Source organism: Mugil cephalus, chromosome 16, assembly GCF_022458985.1.
Source record: "Mugil cephalus isolate CIBA_MC_2020 chromosome 16, CIBA_Mcephalus_1.1, whole genome shotgun sequence".
Taxonomy (NCBI): Eukaryota; Metazoa; Chordata; class Actinopteri; order Mugiliformes; family Mugilidae; genus Mugil; species Mugil cephalus.
The window spans coordinates 14,325,258-14,345,911 of record NC_061785.1 but is presented as its reverse complement, the minus strand read 5'-3'; the positions used below and the strand labels follow the sequence as shown (position 1 = coordinate 14,345,911).

At 43.6% G+C, this 20,654-nt stretch overlaps 1 protein-coding gene across 2 annotated transcripts in view; it reads left to right on the top strand.

Annotated features, from left to right (window-relative positions):
• The first annotated feature begins 200 nt into the window (after positions 1-200).
• Positions 201-20,654, top strand: part of spata20 (spermatogenesis associated 20) — a 40,379-nt gene continuing 19,925 nt past the window's right edge. Inside the window, exons 1-14 of one of the 2 annotated variants that reach the window (XM_047610028.1) lie at positions 202-498; positions 1,730-1,861; positions 1,940-2,004; positions 2,200-2,354; positions 2,445-2,588; positions 2,719-2,920; positions 3,025-3,155; positions 3,960-4,064; positions 4,568-4,642; positions 5,787-5,999; positions 6,296-6,488; positions 7,915-8,083; positions 14,415-14,623; positions 19,400-19,599. In XM_047610028.1, the coding sequence (XP_047465984.1) occupies positions 293-498; positions 1,730-1,861; positions 1,940-2,004; positions 2,200-2,354; positions 2,445-2,588; positions 2,719-2,920; positions 3,025-3,155; positions 3,960-4,064; positions 4,568-4,642; positions 5,787-5,999; positions 6,296-6,488; positions 7,915-8,083; positions 14,415-14,623; positions 19,400-19,599 (2,199 nt within the window). In that variant the 5' untranslated portion in view covers positions 202-292. Of the gene's footprint in view, positions 499-1,729; positions 1,862-1,939; positions 2,005-2,199; positions 2,355-2,444; positions 2,589-2,718; positions 2,921-3,024; positions 3,156-3,959; positions 4,065-4,567; positions 4,643-5,786; positions 6,000-6,295; positions 6,489-7,914; positions 8,084-14,414; positions 14,624-19,399; positions 19,600-20,654 lie in introns of both variants that reach the window. The other variant, XM_047610029.1, reaches the window with a different exon arrangement.

Genomic DNA, 20,654 nt, shown 5'->3' with positions numbered 1-20,654 from the left:
TGCCCTGTGAAGGTTTAAAGCTAATCTGTGTTACAGGTTGTTTGCATACATTGTGGTTTTTTTTTTTTAATTTTTAAATTTTTTGTATGTACTAAAATCAACATTTTCAATTCTATTCCGATTTAAATGGAATAATATTAGGAAGCATCATCTGTCGGTGCGCCACCGTCTGTATAGAGACGGCACTGCACTACAGTGCCCCCCTGCTGCATGCCTGAAAGTTTTGGCTGGCCTCAGTGACAACAAACTAGCCAACGTTAGCCCGCTGATCCAACACTCTTGGTGGATTAGGATGTTAGGACTAGCATGGCGGCGGACGGCGTCCAGAAGTAGCCGCTCTAAGCCCGCACGCCTCTTGTCTGCAGCTCTTTCGGGAGCGGACGGTCCGCTGCTGAGCTCCGAGGCGAACATAAGTAGTTTCAGACGAATTGCCCTCCCACCACCATCTAGTCACAGGTCACCGCCGCTCCTCCACCCCCAGCCGGCCTACAACCTCAGGTAAAGCCGCCACGGCTAATAGGTAACGTTAGCTAAAGCCAGGTGTACGTGAACATTACCTCGGCACGTTGCAGCGAGCATACACAACTCAGCAGAATATCTCAGTGCATGTTAAATAAGCGTTGAGTTGTTCGCGTTAATAATAGCAGCGAGGAGCACAGTTTCGGTCCAACTGCACGACGACGTTCCACTACAAAACCATCCACTTAAGCTCGCCTAACGTTAACTGCTCCCAGGAGAGTTCGCTCATAGACAGAAACTTTTACCTAAATCCGAATGCCTCTTTTATTTAATTCGGCGTGACTGCATCCGTTGCCAATAAACGCGTATTCCCAATATTTTGTCAGCTTTTCAACCTGGTTTCCTCGGTAACCCAGGGACTAGCCCATGCTGCTAACAGTGTAAGCTAGCTGTGGTTTTGTGGTTTACACCTTCAGATTCGAATTTATGTGTCCTGTGTGTTACAGCCGTTCCGCCCGAATTTAAAGAGAGGGTTTAATATATTGGAAACTGTTCAGTCACGTTTTTTAGGTCATGCACATTTGTCTGTAAACCTCGTCTTCTTAAATTAGGGTTTATTCAAATGGAATTCGACATGGCAGTCGGTTAGCTAAACGCTACGATTTTGACAGCTACTGCAGTCAGCGTGAATGGATGAATGCGGTTTAAGATTTTTTTTTAGGTTTACGAATTACAGCTAGTAAAGTAAAGCTTCACGTTTTCAGTAAACATTTCATTTACTATATAAACATAGATAAGAATGCTTCAATTAAGATAAATACTAATTAAAAGTGAGTGATGGTATGCACTGTATTCCGTTTGGCTAGATACAGTGATTCATTTTTATAATATATTAAGCAAGAAACTTTGCAATATGCTGATGAGATGGGATGTTGATGATCTGTATTAATGTTCTGGTGATGGTATGTATAAAAGTATTGTCCACATAAATCCCATGATCCATGTTTCCCAGCAGAAAATTACATTTGAAATAGATCACCAATGTTTTTAACTTGTGCCTGATCAGTGTATAGCCAGAAATAATAATAAAAAAATGTCAGTGCGCAGATGTATATCTTATGAACTTAACCGTATCCAAGAGATTTCTTTATAACCATATCCAGGTATTTGTTTTCATTCTCTGCTGCATTGGAATCTAAACAAAGTCAGGCATTCTTTACATCGTTACCATCAAGTAGAGAGTACATCTGTGAATGTGCTGTGTATCCAGTCAGCCTGTCTTTATGAGCATGGCGTCGGGAGGCGAAGGGCCGCCAACAAACCTGCCTCACAAACACACCAACAGGTTGGCCAAGGAGAGGTCGCCCTACCTGCTGCAACATGCACACAACCCTGTTGATTGGTGAGTGGCTTAAGTCGACAACTTAACACATACTGTAAAAACAATACTTGGCATAATGTCTGATGTCATTTTGTTTAGGTATCCATGGGGACAAGATGCTTTTGACAAAGCAAAGAGTGAAGACAAACCCATCTTTTTGTCAGGTAATAAGTCCCAACTGTAGTATTAACAAGCATTTCATTCTGGGACTATTATTTGAACTAGGTTATGTTTCAGAGTGAGAAATTAAAATTTACTATGTGGTCGTATGTTATATGACGTTGAAAAATGTACTTTTCACCTGATTTTATTCTGAATACCTGTAGCTTCCTGTAAATGTTTCATTCTCTGACCACCAGTGGGCTACTCCACGTGCCATTGGTGCCACGTTATGGAGAGGGAGTCTTTCGAGGACGAGGAAATTGGCAAAATCCTCAGTGACAACTTTGTCTGCATCAAGCTGGACAGAGAAGAGAGGCCCGATGTGGACAAGGTCTACATGACCTTTATACAGGTTTGCGTGCATCAACGTTTCCACACTCAAAGCGCACTCAGCTTTTTGTGCGCACGATCTTTTATGCCTTTTTGTGGCTGATGTTTCCAGGCGACCAGTGGCGGTGGCGGCTGGCCCATGAGCGTGTGGTTGACTCCTGACCTCACCCCTTTCGTCGGAGGCACCTACTTCCCTCCGAGAGACCATAGAGGACGACCTGGCTTCAAGACAGTTCTCACTAGAATCACAGAACAGGTAGTAAGGCTTTGCCAAAACGTTGATTTCACTTTTTGATCCGTTCAAGGAATAGTTTTATTTATGCGAACGATGGACAAACGATCACCGTTGGGATCATAATGTTATCAGACTGTCTTCCATTCCTCAGTGGCAGAATAATCGCCCTTCTTTGGAGTCCAGTGGGCAGAGGATCCTGGAAGCTCTGAAGAGAGGCACCACCATCGCTGCAAACCCAGGAGAAAGTCCTCCACTGGCCCCAGACGTCGCTAATCGCTGCTTCCAGCAGTTAGCCCACTCCTATGAGGAGGAGTATGGCGGCTTCAAAAACGCACCAAAGTTCCCCACACCAGGTAGATGCCACAGCAGAATGATGAACCTGTTCAATGCTCTGCCTGGGATTCAGTTTCTCATCAGGTTTCCCACTGTCTTTCTCCCCGTATCCCCCCCCCTGCAGTGAATCTGATGTTCCTCATGTCGTACTGGTCTGTGAATCGCACCACCTCAGAAGGGGTGGAGGCTCTCCAGATGGCCCTGCACACGCTCCGCATGATGGCGCTGGGAGGGATCCATGACCACGTGGCACAGGTTCATATCAGGGATGGGAACATTCTACAAATGTTGATAAATGATCGCTTGCAGTGTTGGTGTTTTAATTCTGACGTATACACATTTTCCCAGTTAGTAATAGCTAAGGGCTGATGCTGCCGCTGTTAGCAGTAGCGGGTATTCGTCCGACACTGTGCCCATGTTTCTAAAGTTGCAAAAACAACCACATCTGATGACTCTCGAACGATAAACTGTGATGAAAAAAGAGACTGCAAACTATTCCCTGCGAAACTGCCAAGAGGAGGAGTGAAAAGTTACTCTGATTAAAGGTCATCAGAACAAAGGCTGCTCTCACTTTGAGGAGACTAATGCCGGCCGTGATACACAGCTCAACAGCTACAGCCGACTTTGTAGTAAACACAGCATAGACGAGAGAAAATGCTCCGGGACAACCGGCGGAGTTTAAAAAGGATCTTTGTCTCTTAGCGTACTGGAGCCCAAGCATGAGATCCCTCAGGTGTCACTGCATCAGAGAAACCGGACTATCAGCTGTGTTGCGGTTGTATACTTTTATCTTTGTCACTGATATTTGGACCAGAAGTGTCTCATATCAGTGTAACTGTGCAGTGGCTACTTTAAAATTATTTTGTGATTCATAGTCTAACCACAGCTGATGATTAAGAGGAGTTTTTTCATCAGCATGAGCCCCTACATTTCCAAAACAAACTCACAAACTTCAATAACGCACAGGTTGTTATTTTAGACTTCTTCTTCTACAGGCTGCACTGAATATTGGTCTGTGAAAGCTTTTAAAGTGTGTCTTGCTGCATCTTTCTTTCTCAGGGTTTTCATCGTTACTCTACAGATTCCTCCTGGCACGTCCCGCACTTTGAAAAGATGTTGTACGACCAGGCTCAGCTGGCTGTAGCCTACATAACAGCTTCTCAGGTGTGTATTTTTGTCTCTGTTCTCGGCCGTTTGTGCGTGTTGTTGTGTCTCACAGAATGAAACAGCCTTTGACTTTTCTCTCCCATCCACATAATTTAAAACCGCATTACCCCAGTCCTCCTCATCATTAAGTTTGGCACACATTCATTTCAGAGTAAATATATACGTATATATTGAAAGAGTAGATCTGTCTTTAATTTGTTTGTTTGCTGATTAAGATGCACAAACACAAAAAACTGTCGTGTTGTGATGTTTCCTCATGAATTTTGTGCTCTGGGCTGCCGTGTTTCTTTTTAGACAAAAGCCTTAATTAGGACTCAAATTTGAAACTCGTATACATACATGCTCGTGTTTAATGAGGATGCAGAGTCTACCTCGGTGTTCCCGTCGGACGCTGCAGGCTACGCCGCGCATATAAATCACACGACGCTACCTTTAAGGTTACATTAAGGTTGAATCATGACTCTTGAGCAGCTGCGTTCTGTGTGCTTGTGCGTTTCCAGGTATCAGGTGAGCAGTTCTTTGCAGAAGTGGCTAAGGACATACTGGTCTACGTCTCCAGAGACCTGAGCGACAAGGTGAAGCATCTACAGCCTTATTACTGCGACGTCTGTGTTTGTGTGCTCCTAATGTTATGCACGTGTACCAAAGTAACAGGGATAACCTAAAGCGAGGGGTTTACCACAATATATTAGAAGGGAAGTTAGGATAAGTTTCACAATATCTTTTTCTGCTGCTGACAAAGTACAACATAGTTTATGCCACCAGGAAATAGGAAGCGTGTTCACGCATCCTCGAGGGCAAGGTGAGGGACCCCGCTGACAAATAGCCTCCTAAACCCCCGCTCTCCTCTAAGGGTCGGCCCTTTTCCCCCCTCATGATTAATGAGGCGACGGCAGCGAACGGGCCACGCAATTAAAACCGCGCTCTCCGACATCGTCATATTCCCCAAGATTTATTATGTAATTACAGGCTAATGAATTAATGCTGCAAAGGTAATTCTCTGTGGTTTACTCAGTGATGCGATAGGCGGGATCTCCCCACGGCGAGGTGGACCCCCTGAGTTCTCGTCGCGAGCGTAAAAACACACACACGGCTGGGGTCGGTCGCCGAGTCAGGGCGACCCCGACGCTGTTACAGACGGAGCCTTTAAAGACGTGTCATGACAATCTCGTTAGCGGTTTTCTCTCAGGCCTTTCGCGGGAGACGTACTGCCTTGTCAGAGCGGGAGAGCAGAGGTGTATTAATGACGGCCTCGTGTCACACGGGGGGGAGGACGTGCTTTGGCGCTTGCTCTTACACTGTCACGGTTGACTGGCGCGTTTAATTGAGGCGAGCCTTTGCTCCCGAGCGTTCGCGTGCAGATGGCTTGGTTTGATTAAGTTTATGGAGCAATCGCGTACGTTATAGACGGCGACGCATGGAAGACTTTGGCTGATGTCATTTAGAGGGTTTTTATTTGTGTTCATCTAATACAGGTGACGTCGATAAGCCAATTATTATCCAAGAAATAAAGGCAGCTAATGCAGTGCAGGCTTTATTTGAGGAATTAAAAATATATTTATCAAGACACCCAGATTTCCCACAAGCCCAAGTGCGAGAATGCTCAGTCTGAAGATGAAATGCTTGACTTGCAGAAAGTGTCATCAATCACTGATCATCTTGCCCTTAAGTAGCCTCTCTCATTGTGCCTCCACCCCCCCTGTGTGTTCTCCCAATCAGTCTGGGGGCTTCTACAGTGCGGAGGATGCTGACTCTGTCCCGGCATCGGGCGGTTCAGAAAAACGAGAGGGCGCTTTCTGTGTGTGGACGGCTTCAGAGGTCCGGGAGCTCCTGTCGGACGTGGTGGAGGGCACCACCGGCACTGCCACGCTGTCAGACATCTTCATGCATCACTATGGGGTCAAGGATCAAGGCAACGTTGCTCCAGAACAGGTGCTTCTACTTTTTATTGTGTCACTTGTAGCTTTTTGTTTGTCTGCTGGTTGCATTTTTAGGTGAAAGGTCCAAAGAAATTGCTGTATGTTCGTATAATTCATGTACAGACGTAAAATGTCTGCGTGGACATAATCATTTAATGGACGGAGGAACCGACTGAACGATTACCATTTCCTTCAGACAGGATATTAAGGTGTTACAAGTTCATCAAGGCATTAACTTGACATCTGTTACAGTGAGTATGATTCAATTTCCGTGAACAACCTTTTATCCTCTGTCCTGCGCGTTGCCAGGACCCCCACGGGGAGCTGCAGGGTCAGAATGTGCTGATCGTGCGCTATTCGCTCGAGCTAACAGCTGCTCACTTTGGCATCAGTGTGGAGAAGACCGACGAGCTCCTCGCCTCCGCCAGAGCCAAGATGGCAGAAGTTCGGAAGAGCCGGCCACGCCCACATCTGGACACCAAGATGTTGGCCTCCTGGAATGGTAAATAGTGCCGTCGGCCAAGCAGTGAGCGGCCGTGGAGCAACATCTATGTGTTAGTCAGCCAAAATAAGACACTTTGTTTTCCTAAAAGCCGCCAGACTCCATTGACTAAACCAGTAATTTTACTTTGCAGAATGTAGGAGGTGCCAGTCTACAGCTGTCCTGATCAGTTGTAAGGACTGTTTGTGCTGTTGTGTGACTTCAGTATGTTAGCGTGTCCATTCCCACTAATATTAGCCATTAGTTGAAAGTTGAGTCACACGGTGGTAAACCTGCCTGTTCTCTGCTGGAACAGTGTGGCTACCTGCAAAGCAGTAAAGCAGGGTTCATATTCTAAATGGTGCTGAAACACAAACTGATATGGGTTTTTGTTTTTTGATTGTTTGTTAAAGTTAAATGTCTTTAGTTTTAGATGGTTAATGTCGTTCAAAGCAGTCAAAAGCTTGACTGGGTGCTTTCTCAGTCATAGACATAAACGAGTGACTTTATTGTCCCAAATTTGCTCCTATAACCACTAGATTAGAGCTCCCCGATTGCAGAAGCACTTTTTTTTACCATAAGTTTTTGTTTGAGCTTATCAGAGTTTAATATTTGATTTGGTTTTGACAGATCATTAATTTCACTTTTATTCCAAAACAAGCCGACGGCATTCATTTGAGTGATTGATAGAGCACCCATAGCGTTCCATATCACGTGACGCCACGTGACCGCTTTGCGCTTCTTCTCCTCTAAAGTTTTTCGCACCGTCGGGGAAAAATAGAGAGCGGCGCTGTAATAAACAGGATGTATTGCACTTTGACAGCCCGTCATAAGCGCACGCATACATTTCTGCACGCGTCCATTATCTGCCGTATCAAACTGTGTGCAGAATGTAGACACTTGTTGTCATTTCGCATTAGCGTGATGCCAGTTTGGGCGCCGCTAAGCGTTGTTTGTCTCAGATGTGATTAATCACACGAGCGCACGCGTACATAAACACATAACTGCCACACGAATTTGGCTCCCGATCCCGCCGTCTCAAGGCACACCGTGTTAGCGAGCTAATGAGGCTCTGCGATCCTGAGAACTTTCCAATTAGACGCAAGACTCTCTTTCTCCTCTCTAATGAAGAAACCCCTCCATTAATCACCTGTCCTCTGCCGCAACACTTTGAAGACCAGGCTGTGCACTTGCTGGGCTTTGATACGCGCCATGAAAGAGGAGTGGAGGGAGTGGATGTGGAGGGGGACAAGAGAAGGAATGAGGGAGAACACGGGAACTTCAAAGAGTGGCGGGAAAAATAACTAAGCTGGGACTGTGCTGCTGATGCTCATGGGTTCCTCGGCGGAGAGAGAGCATTAAGCGTTAAGACGAGTGAGAGTCAACTTTTTTTTCTTCTGACCTAATCACGCCAGCTCCATCACCGCCTCTCCTTCCTTCCCGACAGGCCTGATGCTGTCGGCGTATGCTCGTGTTGGCGCTGCACTGGGGGACAAGGCCCTGGTGGGAAGAGCGGTGGAGGCGGGCAACTTCCTAAAGGAGCATTTGTGGGATGCCGAGCGGCAGACCATCCTCCGATCTTGTTACCGGGGAGACCAGATGGAGGTGCAACAGATGTAAGAGTTTCTTGATTACTTTTTTCTCTCTACTTTCCCGTCTAATAGAATTAAAACTCTACCCATAGATTATCCAATTTCATGAGCGTTACACTTTAAATAAAGGTTTAAGGATGTTTGTCCTGACTGAAGGACAGATTTCTAGTAGCCTCTGGTAGTTTCAGTTAGACTAAATACCTTATGTGTGTTTGTGAAGTGATCCTAGTCATAGTATATCCAGAAAACAAAAACTGAACGTTTGTTTTTCAGAAGTCATTTCACCAAATAGGCTTGATCAAATGACTGATGAGGTTTACGTTGTATGTCTCAAAGAATGTTCAAATAAGTCCAGTTGCCAAGGTGTTTTTCTTTTGGAAGTACCTTGTGAAGATCTCCTATGCCACAGTGATTTTTTTTTACATTTAGTGTTTCTCTTGCAGTTTTTGTTGAATAAATTTATTCCTTTTTATAACAGCAACAAAATGATTATCTTTTTTTTTTTTTTTGCTAGCACATTATCATCTGTCTAGTGGACAGTGTTTTTATTATCCACCTAACTTTCTTAAGCTAAACTTTCTTAAGAGTTTCACTTTAGGTATCAGAGGACTAAACCGCTCTTCTGTGCTAGGATGACTAACTGTTTATGTGCAAACAGGAAACCAGGACATCTGAATAAATCAGGTTACACAAAGAAATCAGAGAACATGCTCACATGCACTGCAGTAACCTGCTTAGGGTAAAGCTACATTTACATGCAGCGGGTCGGTAATTAGATTTCTCCCCTAGTCTCTATAATGGCTTATACTTGAAACAAGATTATAGACGCCTGTTGAATGACTTATAAAGTTTGAAGGGGTTTTTCCTCTTCAGAGATTGAGAGTGCGAAAAATATGGTTGAGAATATGCAGGTTTTCTTTGTTGGTTGCATGCTTCGCAGGACTGTATATACTTCTTTTGGCCTATGTTTCTATTGAACTAAACATGGCCAAGAAATCTGTGATTTTAAGTGAGAACTGAAAAACTAAATAACTGAAATGAAATATCTTTGTATCAAAATATATTTCAAATATTGCTCAATCTCACACAGTTAAAAGAGTTTCTCATTCACTTCACATACAGTGGCAAGGAAAAGAAAGTGATACTGTAACACTTGACATTGGCACTTTGCTATAGCCCAATCTAGCTGGTTTACAACAAAGATCCTGTTACTAAGTAGTTTAAAGTCAAAAATGGCCTTTCAGAAACATCCACTGGAACCCTGCATGTTTGTGTAATTATAACACTGTAGTATACAGTAAATGAGGGATGACCAGACCAAGTTTTTAGGTCCCCCAATCCGATAAAGGTCACTAGGGCTGTCAAAGCTAATATAGTGGAGAGGTTTCAAAAAATATGTGTTCTCTACTACAGAAATATACAAAAGACCACCACAAACTCACAAACCTCCTCCTATTCAATACTCCAACTATTGAGTTTTAGCTTAAATTACTTTAGTTTGCTAATAACTATAAGGAGTCTCTTTTTATTAATGTACAGACATCACTTTCATTGCTTTTGTCCTTTCAAGAGTTTATCCAAAATAGGAGATGTGGGTTATTTTATGAATGAATGAATGAATGAATGAGACAAAACTCAAACTCTTACCCAAGAGCATCCCTAATGAGTAGACGGCCTGTAATGTAACCCAGGGCTCATTGTGTTCAAATTGCTGTGTGAGTTTGGTCACAGGGCTTCAGATGTTCACAGTGCAGTGGTTCTTCTTGGCCATCTGTCATGGGATTGCCTTGGATGAAAATCAAGTCACGCTCTATGAGCCGAAATCCTGGTATTTCTGAGGGGTTCACTCGCCTCTTTTGCTCAAATGGGAATGTTTTCCAAGCTTCAGAATATACGCACAGATAAAAACACTTGTCTCTTGTTGATTCTACGCGCTACAGGTGTCCTCAATCTGTTGGCTAGCCCCATGCCCTAGTTACTGTGAAATACCACGGATTCAGCAGAAAAATACACCAGGAGTCTTACAGCATGCATAATGCAATGAATACACGCTCTGGCCTTGTTCCACAGCCTTTGTCTCATTCATAATTGTCCAGTTCAGGTCTGTGTCAGCACAATGCTTACCAAAGCCATTTCCTTAAGCCTGGCTTAGTTTCCATACATGGGGAAGTCACTCTATCACGCCAGGCACATGAGGGCCGTGGGCTAATTTACCAGGAAGAATGGTGGGTGCTGAGAGTAACTGGGTTAATAGGCTGTGGAAATGTTGAGAAGCTGATACCATAGATTTTCTGTGGCCTTTGCTTGGCACTGGATGATTGAGAGTCTTCCTGGTGTCTTAAGGGATTGGAGGGACGCCTGAGAAGAGGTGCTACGTGGCAGTGGCAAGTGTTGTCCCACTGAGATGTTGACTCACCATTAGTTGTCAACATGTTTGATCGTATGTTTGGCACCACATGACACCAGTGAGTTCTTATTTCTGCAGATTTGCTTGGTTCACCAATGGTGACTCTTGCAGGTCATGGTAAATTCCAATTTATTCTAACAACTCTTATTAATTCTCTAATGTCTTATTCCAGTTTATGCACAACCAAGGAGAAAACTATTTGGTAGCGTTATTGTAACTGCACCCAAGAGAAAAGGACTTGCCCAAACTATTGCCATAAAGTTGAAATCACACTATAGTCTCAGATTGCTTTTCAGTTGATTTGATGTACCTTTAACATTTTAGAAATGGATCTAGCATTGACTCGAGTCACATTTAAAGGCTCCAGATCATAAATACAACACTTTGTTCAGGTTATCAAAAAGAAATGAACAATGCTTTAGTCAATATGTATGTGACTTTCATTTTTCCTCTCTGTTCCTTCAGCTGTCAATGGCTTATTTGTCCTAAAAGGCTTTGTAGTTTACTTGTAGCTACTTGGTTCAGTTGTTTTTGTTTTTTTCCAAGTAATGTTACTCAGAAATAAATGCTCTACTAGCTTCTACCAAGCTCTAACTACTATTAGCCACTGATTGATACATTTGGAGCTAAACTCCATGAGGATTGTGCCAGGATTGGACGTTGACAAGTTTTTTTCAGCTCTTCTTTGTTGTCATACTTTTTATATCCAACACAAATTTTAAAAGCCCAGCCGTAGTCAGAATGAGTGCCCACGTCTACACTAAAAGAGGAACATGTCATCCAGTTTAACTCTCTCAAGCGTTTATAGATTCTCCCCTTAGAGCACTTGGTATTTGTTTTGTTTTGTTACTTCTGCGGTGGCAACATACACTTCTACTCAGCTGTCAGGCCCGGAGGCGCCTCAAATTTAACTAGCCTAAATTAGTAACCGGCGTCTCAATATTTTATACAATTAAGTCGCAATAAAAAGGGTTATGAAGTTTTTGCCCCAGATCGAGTTTCTCTTGATATTCTCCGACACCCAGGCTCATTGGCCACGGATCCAAAAAGCTAAACTCAATTTTTGTCTCCTAGCTAAAAGTTGACAATCACATCACTCAGCCCTAATATTTCACAGGAACATCGCAAATATACAAAAACTCTGCAGAAAAGATTACTAACCAGTACCTTATATCTGTCTCGTATCAGCAATGGTTAATTCCTGGTTCCATCCTTTAAATCCCTCCAGTGAGGCCTCAGGAAACTCTGTATGGACGTCCTCTCACCTTCCTCTGTCTTACTCGCCAGTTCTTTGTGATATTATTACGTTATTCCTGATGTAATTGCACACCAAAAGCCATAAACAGTTCATTCCAAGAGCAAGCATTTTAAATTAGTCTCCAACATAAAGGTCACTGCTGTTGTAAAAATGACGGGACTCTGTTTTTACGTGACACATATCGCCTCCATAGGTTTCTACCTGGGTAGCTGGTGTCTCATTGGCGATTATGACCAACTATTATGTAGCTATTATTATAAAACAGTTTCATAATGCTACGGTGCGGTAGATTGACAAGGTGTTTTATCTTTGCTCTCAGGGAAATGGATCATTTAGCTCGCTCCACTGATGGTGTGAATGAAAAGGCTGTCTAGTGTTTCTGAAAGACTTTTCCGTTTCTGCGTTGGTGTGTCGGTGAAATCCTCTCGAGGTCTTGTCTCAGTTCTGTCATTCCCGTGGCTGGAGTCACCTCGGCCGGACGACATGTCGCTGTGCGAGTCAAGAGGCTGAAGAGTTAGGGGAGCTCTTAGCCAGAGTGCGTTAGTGTGGAGAAAGAAGCAACACGGGCACAAATAACCAAATCTATTTTGCAAGAAGCACAAGATTTAAAAAGCTCGTTCTCTGCCGAGTGTGCGTAGATATTGTGTCGGTTTGTTCCGAATTGCAAAATCACAGTGTCGCAAAGACAAATGTTTCTCAAGAGAAAACCAAGAAGAACAATGAAACCGTTGTAAACAGGTTTGACTTTAATCTACTTCACTTTAATGAAGGATTGTTTACGTTTACCGTATATGCAAGTGTTCAGTCCCACTTGGTGTTATTTGATCTTCAACCGCACCGCTCTTCAACGCCAATTAATGCAAAGAGGAAACTAGTTCTTAATTAAAATGAATTATTTCGAGTTGTTTTTTTTAGTTTTCCAACATAAAAAACTTGACTGATTGGTCTGGCATTGGGTTTCTGGTTAGTTTTCCCACTTTTTTTTCGGCAGCTGCTCAACTTCTGTTTTCTTCTGGCAACTAGACACCTCTCATCTTTAAATCACTCGTCATTTATTAGTCAGGATTTCGGTTTGGGCAGTCGTTAAAACGTGCAGGACTAATTTTAATTGTCCTCAGCTGTTTTCTGCTGCTTTGCATGCTAACAAAGACTGGTGTCCTGAAACGGTGCCTTTGTGTGATGAACATTCTAAAAAAAGGATTTGCTTAAAATTAGCATTTCATTCCATATATTCCCAGCTTCACTTGGAGGTCACCTTTCTGACTTCCACTAACTTATCGGGCAAATAAGATGGCATTCAGCAGTGGGATTTTTTTATCTGTTGTTTCACATCCGTGATCCGTCAGGTGAAAGTATGCAGGTTATTTGCGGTCGGACTTGGATGGCACTACTTATGAATGTGTTAGCTCCAGACTGTTCGCTGTAGTCTGATTACACATCTACTCACATGTCTGTTATCTGTGTTGCAGTGATTTCAGTGAAAGTAACTGTTACTTAACCACTTCAACATGAGCTACTCAGTTAGTACGCTGAGAAACTCCTAACCTTTAAGTGGTAATTACAGAACTATGTAGGTGTGAAGGTGAACTTGCTTTGCCCCTGCCATGTAGACTCTACGTAGATTCGTCGTGGGAACATATGCCAGGCTTTAGAGCTTGATAGAACCTTTAACTTACATATTTTTCCAAATTCCTGGAAATGTCCCGTGAGCCTAGCGAATGCCCTTATCCTCGTTAGATTTAGATCAAACTGAACCGGCGTGTCCGGCGCACGAGTGCTTGTGGTCTCCCTTTTGCCGGGGCTCATGAGTCAGCCTCTGACTTTCCGTCTGGGGCAGATATGACTCCTCGCCTCGCCGCGACCTCTCAAAGTCACGCGCTGCATCTCCTCCAAAGCCTCCTCTGATTCTCAGCCTCTTGACCGCCAGCCTCTCCTGACACGGCATTATCTGGGCCCCTGTCACCGTCCATCCACCTGCACTCACTGAGATGGGGTGCCGCTGTGAGAGTTGAAGGGGAGGAAGCAGCGTGGGGTGGAATGACGGGAGAATTTGCTTGAATAGGCATGTGACGTAGAATGGGTTGTAAAACAGAGATAGGTTGCAATAGATAAAAAAAAAAAAAAACTTTTGCATGAAACCTTGTGCTGTCGACATAACATTTTTTTTTATGTTCCTTGTGGCCTCTGTAACCTCTATGGCTTGATTTTTTTATTTAGGCTTTATAAACAAGCACTTTTCTTTCTTGAACGATGATAATAATACATTTCGCTTTTCCATTTTTGGACGCTCAAAGCACTTACAGTTGAGTGCATTATTCATTCGCTCACACAGTCACAACCTGCTGGTGGTAAACTACCTCAGTAGTCACAGCTGCCCTGAGGCGGACTGACAGCAGCGTGGCTGCCAGTCTGCACCAGCGGCCTCTCCGACCACCACCACTCGCAAATCATACACCAGGGAGCAAGCGCCTGGGGCCGAGGTGGGTTAAGTGTCTTGCCCAAGGACACAGCAGACAGACCAGGGATAGTGCAGAATCAAACTGACAAACTTTCGGTTATTGGACGACCGCTCTACCTCCTGAGCTACTATTTATGCATTAATCTACCGATAAAATCTTTATATAAAATGTCCACGTTTTTGTTGCTACTCCACTTCTCTCATTTCCACTTTCTCCCTCTGTGTCCTCCAGATCCCCTCCTATCCCTGGCTTTCTGGACGACTACGCGTTCATCATTTGCGGCTTGCTGGACCTGTACGAGGCCACGCTGCAGGCCGAGTGGGTGCAGTGGGCTGAGGAGCTGCAGCTCAGGCAGGACGAGCTGTTCTGGGACGGTCAAGGCGGAGGATACTTCTGCAGCAACCCCAGCGACGGCACCGTACTCCTGCAACTAAAAGAAGGTGAGAGAGGGACACGGTGCATTTTGATGCACGGGTAGGGACGTAGTCGTACCAGTGGTTATTCAGGACAATTGTGAACTTTCAAGGTTTTACTTAACTTCTTAGAGACTCGTTCAGTTAAGGGTTATTGAATCTCACCTAATGATAATTTTTCATGCTTTCATAACGTTGAAGTCAGTTGGTATAAGAAAACGTGCTCTGGGCTACGTGCTAAGTTCATTCTTTTTTCTTTTAGTCCTGATGATGGTTTCACATGAAAGCCAACAGTTGGCCAGTCTATCATCCTTGCGCTCTCGGCGCATATTACGAAGGCACCTTATATCATGGGGCTAGCCACAAGTCCACTGTTAGCCGCCATGGGCTACAGCTATCCATTGGTAGCTTCTGTGCCAGTAGCGCTGGCACATCTCAGCTACTAAGACTGTCTCCTCATCTTTACCGACATCAGGTGAGGTTTTAAAAAATACTGAGAAGGTCTTGAGAAAGTCTTAAAAAGGTATTAAAATGAACTTCAAGATTCCTGTACACACCCTGGCCTGGCATGGCCAAAGTCGATACTTGATTAAAAAAAAATAGCTCTGCACGCAATCGGATGGTCCTGCTCCCAATCAGAGCCATTTTGTTGCACAAATTCAGATCTCAGCAACACTCAGATGATGTGTATGGCCACGTCGCTGTTACTCATCTGTCCGTCACCACCCAAAGCCCCCTCCAAATGAGTTGATTGGCCCAGTAGATCTTTAATGGAGCATACTCGGTTCTCAGTGGCCACTCCGGGCCAACTCTTTAAAATCCTCAGTGCAGTCTGAGCCTGTTCAAGGCATCATTAAACTTCAACCACCGGAGACCAGCAACGTCCTTGTCAGGTAATTTATTTGAACAAAAGAAGCGCTAGAATGGAAGTCCTGGCTGTAATATCCCCGCCAGATTCACTCCATTGCTGCACCTAATCTATAAGACATGAGTGAGCCAGTGGTGGATGGATGGATGGACTGATGGACGAATGAGTTAGAGGATGGAGGACGGGGGCAGAGGACCTCCCCTATCTCATGCCGTGCAGCCCTCTCTTCAGTCAAGCAGAACCTTTCCACCATGGAAGCGCCCAAAGACTGATGCTCTGATTCTTCTGCTACTTTGATCACCAGACCTGTCAGACATGTCTCCACTCCGTCTCTCCGTCCGTCTGCCTCTGACAGGCTGAAACGGCACCGCGTCGTACAGTGGGAATTTAAAATCCACATCCTCCCTCTGCCTCATCTCATCTCGCTTACATCTTAACTTCATCCTGATTTTTTTTTTTCTTCTTGTTTGTTGTGTTTTCCTGCTTTGCTTCCCTTCACTTTCAGCTCATGTCATCTTCTGTAATGATTCTCAGGAGCTCAATCTCACTGACATGAAAACTAAATATCACAGCTCTTTGTTTTCTATGTGAATCAGTTGTTGATATCCAGCCTGAACATGTCCCTGTATGATAGAAGAGATTTTTTTTTCTGAAAGTATGGTCTTTCAGCTTAATTTTTTATTTTTTTTTTGGTACCAAATTCTTAGTTATAACATATGTAATCATTATAGTCATATAGACTCCATGGATGGAAATGTACATTTTCTCTACTCTGGTCTCCATGATGAGAATGATTGGTTGATTAACTAACTATCTCTCACTTTGGACATGAAGAAGTAATGAGACTTGCAGGTTGCTGGCATTTAAAAAAGAAGTGAAGCTGCTTAATATGACTTAACTAAGTGTTTGTTGGTGGGAAGATTTTAGTATTTAATAGAGCCTCACATAGCTGCTACATTTTTCATTCAGATTACAATAAGGACAGAATGGAGCATTTACACAGGAGTTTGGAGTTATTTATGATGAAGCCAAACATGACTTATACACTAGTGAGTCTTATCATCTTATCATTTTCCATTTTAAAACAAACATATATTGAACAGTATAACATCCATGAAGCTAAGATCTAGTCCAGGCTTTTATATTAGTTTGCATTTTCAGTATTATACCCAATGAACTGGGAAGTGAAGTCATGTGTAAGTAAATAACATTGGTCATCTTGTGACAACACAGCTTTCTGCTGGGAAACTTTTCACTTGGCGTTTGTATGGATGTACTGTACTTCGACATGTATCGCCCACCTAGACCAGACCAGGAACCCCCCGCTCCATAGCAATGCCACTGCTTAATGGCAGCAGCCTGACACAGGCACACACACACAAAAAACAGTTGAGGAACAACTCATGAAAAACAGCTCAGGGTGTTGACCTGGCCTCCAAATTCACTAGATGCCAAACTGATTTATTATCTGTGGGATGATCCCAAGAGGCCCCTCCCCTCAACCCATAGGACACGAAGCCCCCCACTAACATCATCCCGTTGCCAGACAGCGCAGGGCATCCTCAGAGGACCCATGTCCATTCTCTGATGAGTCACGACTGTCCCTTGTAGAGGCACGATGGAGACACGATGTGCCTGATCGGTGTTTGTAACACATCTGCCTCGCATTATTATTATTTTTTTTAAATTTAAGATTGGTTTGGAAGCAGCCTGTATAAAAATACTTTATTCAGTGTGTAGTTTAAAGTTGACACTTTGTGGATAAACGAGATTTCTCTTTGTACCAAATGACTGACAGGATATAAATAATATAAATAGTCTGACCTTGATGTGCGCTCCAGCCTTTCTTCGGCTGCCAGTCCACTTCTCTAACTGATGGCTGCTGGCAGGTCAGATAAACTGACACCTTGTAGACACGCAGACATTTACCTTTGATCTGTCCGACCAAAGTTTCCAGTTTGGATTGAGTTCCTCTGTCTCACAGCGGCCATTTATTTGAACACCTCCCTTCTCTTTTTTTTTTTTTTTTATTCATCTTCTCTCGTCTTCTCCACTACGTGTCACATTCGGCTTTATTAAAGTGCATGTGCCGTCAGTAGGTGGGTCTCGTGGATTCATCTCATGCTGTGTTTTTTATCGTTAGAAATTGAATGTTTTTTTGTAACGAGCTTGTTTTCATGTGGGTTAAACTAAGAATTTTATCAAGTAGACCTTCGGTTTAAATGTTTAAGGTTTCCAGATATTTATTTTCCTCCACAAAAAGAACGACGTGCACATAGAAATACCTTAGTTCAAGCAGTTCAGACAGGAGCGTGATAGCACGGGTAGGTGGGCGACGAAGAAAACACGGTTATTCTTATTACGAACTGTCAGCGGATCAGAGCCGATGGCTGCGCGTGCGTGTCGGCGCTGGTTGTCCCCGCGCGCCGTCACACCTGCATCCGCGTGTTTATCGGAGCGGACGTGTGAGAAGTTTCTCATCTGAGAGGATTGACGATGCCGTGATGGCGGCGCCGCCGTGTAGTGTTGAATCCCATTAGTGACGCTACAGCCGCCGCACTGTGGACGCCTGTCACTGAAAGACGCGTCACCCCACCGCGCTGCCACTCCACAGCCGACGCCCCCGACACACTCCCCTGAGGGAATTTGTTTTGGAGTTGTAAAGCTAAAGTCATGCAGAACAGTATAGCTCAGGTCGTTTTTGCCATTTTCTTTTGTTTTCAATCTAAAATATTTCTCTTTAAGGCGGCTTATGTCATACTCCAATTCAGAAATCTCTGTCTGTCTCTTGCTCACGCTCGCCCAAACTGCAAAAGCCAGACCTGAGGGGGTTTCTGGGAAGCAGACTTGTAACGAGGTCATAGGTTATGAGAAGATCGCCTACAGGTTCTCACTGGACACCGATAAGAGATAAGGACCGATCACTTAACGGAGCGTAGTCATAGGTCATCAGTTAGTTCCACCACATCGCGCTGTAGGTGTCTCTGGAATGGTTGCATGCCCTGTGAGAGAGGAAAGCGTTTTGACCTACTGGCTTTCCTGTAAATTGGACAAATTGCAAAAGAAAATTTGTTTTGTTTATCACATACGTTTCATGAAAAAAAAAGTTATAATAGCCATCAGGCACATAACATTTTCTTTTTGCCGTATTTGTCTTCATTGTTTATGTTACTACTATGTGTATTTGTTGTGAAAAGTTTTGCTTGTTTCTAAAAGTAAAAATTGTCTTAAGAGTTTGTATCTTGTTGTGCAGTGTTACTTGTTTTTGCACAAAAACTTAAAACTTTGTGAACACTTGTGTATTTTCTCGGACAGAGCGCAAAAGCTTGAGATAAACCAAAAAAGTCTACAGTACTTTAGGTACAGACAGCTGAAGCTCCACAAATCAATCTCCAATAAATCCACACAGAATTATCTCCCAACCTCCCTCAGATTGATTTCAGTTGCTTTGATCTTTTTGTTTCCAGTAGGGTCTTCAGCAAACTGGCTCAGATTAAGTCAGTATACACTACGTGTCCAGCACCTACTGGATATTACAGACAAAAAAAAAATGTGAGGAGCTGGTAAAAACACCTTGATAGGTATCGGTTTATGTGGTGGAGACCAAAACGTAGCTAAAAGAGCGAATATTTGTCACATTTCCAGATATTTCAGTGGTTGTTGCGTAACAGTGCTAGAAACTGGAACGTGAATTTAGCCAAATAAACTATACAGCATAAGGATGAGTCATTCTGCCACCAGCCAAAGGAATCAACAGAGGGGTCATAGAGGAGACTTTTATAGTCAGATGTCCTAGATGACCACTGTGAAACCTGCTTGATTCCTTATTTCTTGAAGTTTACACTTTTTAGACTAAGGCTACAGCAGTTTAAATCTTGTAAAAAAAAAAAAAAAAAAAAAAAAAAACATGCTGTGTGTCTCTTTGCGTCCCCTAGACCAGGACGGAGCGGAGCCCAGTGCCAACTCGGTGTCAGCGTCCAATCTCCTGCGCCTGTCCCAGTACACCGGGAGACAGGAGTGGCTCCAGAAGTCCCAGCAGCTGCTGACTGCATTCTCTGACCGTCTGACCACTGTTCCCATAGCCCTGCCTGAGATGGTCCGCGCTCTTATGGCCCAGCACTTCACACTGAAGCAGGTCAATCTCACACCAACATCCTCACATTCGCAGAATTAACGTCTCCTTATGGGCTGTACTGACCATTCCACCTATGAAATTATTCCATGGCTATTGCCTAATTGTCAGATTAGTTTCCACAGTATACTAATTTGCATATAACCTTGTTTTTTTAAGAGAGCTTTCTTAGAGGTGGTCTTATTTGAAATTAGCAGGGGGAGCGGGTGTGTGAACACCCCTTTTAGCCTTAAATCATTTTCATGTCCGTCTGCTGAAGAAAGTGTTCCTGGCTTGCATGACAAATTGTGCGCGCACAGTTGACATTGCATTTACTGGTAAACAAAAACCGAACTAGACAATACGCTGCACAGAGACAATAGCTGAGCAAGAGGCTGGTGAAACAATGAAAATTTTCATATTGATTGTGATGACTCACTTGTTTTATCCGTAACCATGCGCACAGTGAATGAGCGTCCCACTACTGACACAGAGTTCTTTTAACAGACTGTTACATATTATGACTAAATGAATCTTCTTCGTACTCCAGAGTACAGCTTATCATGATTCACGTTTTTTTGAATTCATAAAAGCGTTCCCTTCTGTGTCAGAATGATGATAATGGAAACAAACACAGTCTCACCAGATTCTAAAATAATGTCTCTCTGTGTCTAATTTTGTCAGACAAATAGTGCGATTGAGGAGAGCTTTCATGTTGGACAGATCTGTCCACACTGTGCATGTTTTGCAGACTTTGCCCCTTGACAAGCTGTTTTTTGCCTTTAAATCTACAAAAACTCAACTAACCTGGGTACGTTTTATCTTCTTAATGCTGTGTTCACTCTAGCGGCAAGAGAGAGCAGAAAGCTATGTGATATAAATTACCAAGCTGATGCCTGGTGCTATGTGATGGGTGAGACAGGCAAAATATCAAAGTTGCCCTCGTTTCAACTTTTTTTCAACTAAAACTTCATATCACTTCCCAAATGACAGAAAGTATCCTTGAAAAAAAATAGTTGACAGGTATGTTAGTGCTTTAGTTTGGCCCAAGTCCCGCCCACTAACATGGAGGGGGTGGA